Source organism: Penaeus monodon, chromosome 32 (genome assembly GCF_015228065.2).
Source record: "Penaeus monodon isolate SGIC_2016 chromosome 32, NSTDA_Pmon_1, whole genome shotgun sequence".
Classification (NCBI taxonomy): Eukaryota; Metazoa; Arthropoda; class Malacostraca; order Decapoda; family Penaeidae; genus Penaeus; species Penaeus monodon.
This window is the reverse complement of record NC_051417.1, coordinates 6,489,396-6,489,771: the sequence shown is the minus strand read 5'-3', so window position 1 is coordinate 6,489,771 and position 376 is coordinate 6,489,396. Positions and strand designations below refer to the sequence as shown.

Here is a 376-nt window from a genome sequence, read left to right as displayed (position 1 = left end):
GACCTCAGTCAATGTCTGTTCCGTCTGCACCAGTGGGATCTGGGAAGGTATGACATAGTCTGGGTTTTGGTTTGCCTTAGGGTTGGATATTATATGCTGCAAGTGGAATGGCAAAAAATATAGATATTAATTTGATGGTATATTAGTTTTTGTCAGATATTTATATTTATATATTTTATTAACTTCACTCATCTTTCATTTTCAGCAACCAACAATCACAACAACCAACATTGAAACACTGTTAGTTGCCACAGAAAAAGAAGAAAAGATTACTCCTCCACCTGAGCATATGCAAGATAAAATTGCCTTCATTTTCAACAATCTTTCTCAAGTAAACCTTCCTCAAAAGGTGAGTACTTTAGGGCACATTATGACA

The 376-nt window shown here is 35.4% G+C and overlaps 1 protein-coding gene across 1 annotated transcript in view; it reads left to right on the top strand.

Moving 5' to 3' along the window:
- The window catches only part of LOC119593394 (CCR4-NOT transcription complex subunit 1-like), a gene marked incomplete in the record, with an annotated part of 36,043 nt that overhangs the window by 20,578 nt on the left and 15,089 nt on the right, over window positions 1-376 (top strand). The window contains 2 exon segments of the mRNA XM_037942323.1: window positions 9-47; window positions 206-349. Coding sequence (XP_037798251.1) covers window positions 9-47; window positions 206-349 — 183 coding nt within the window.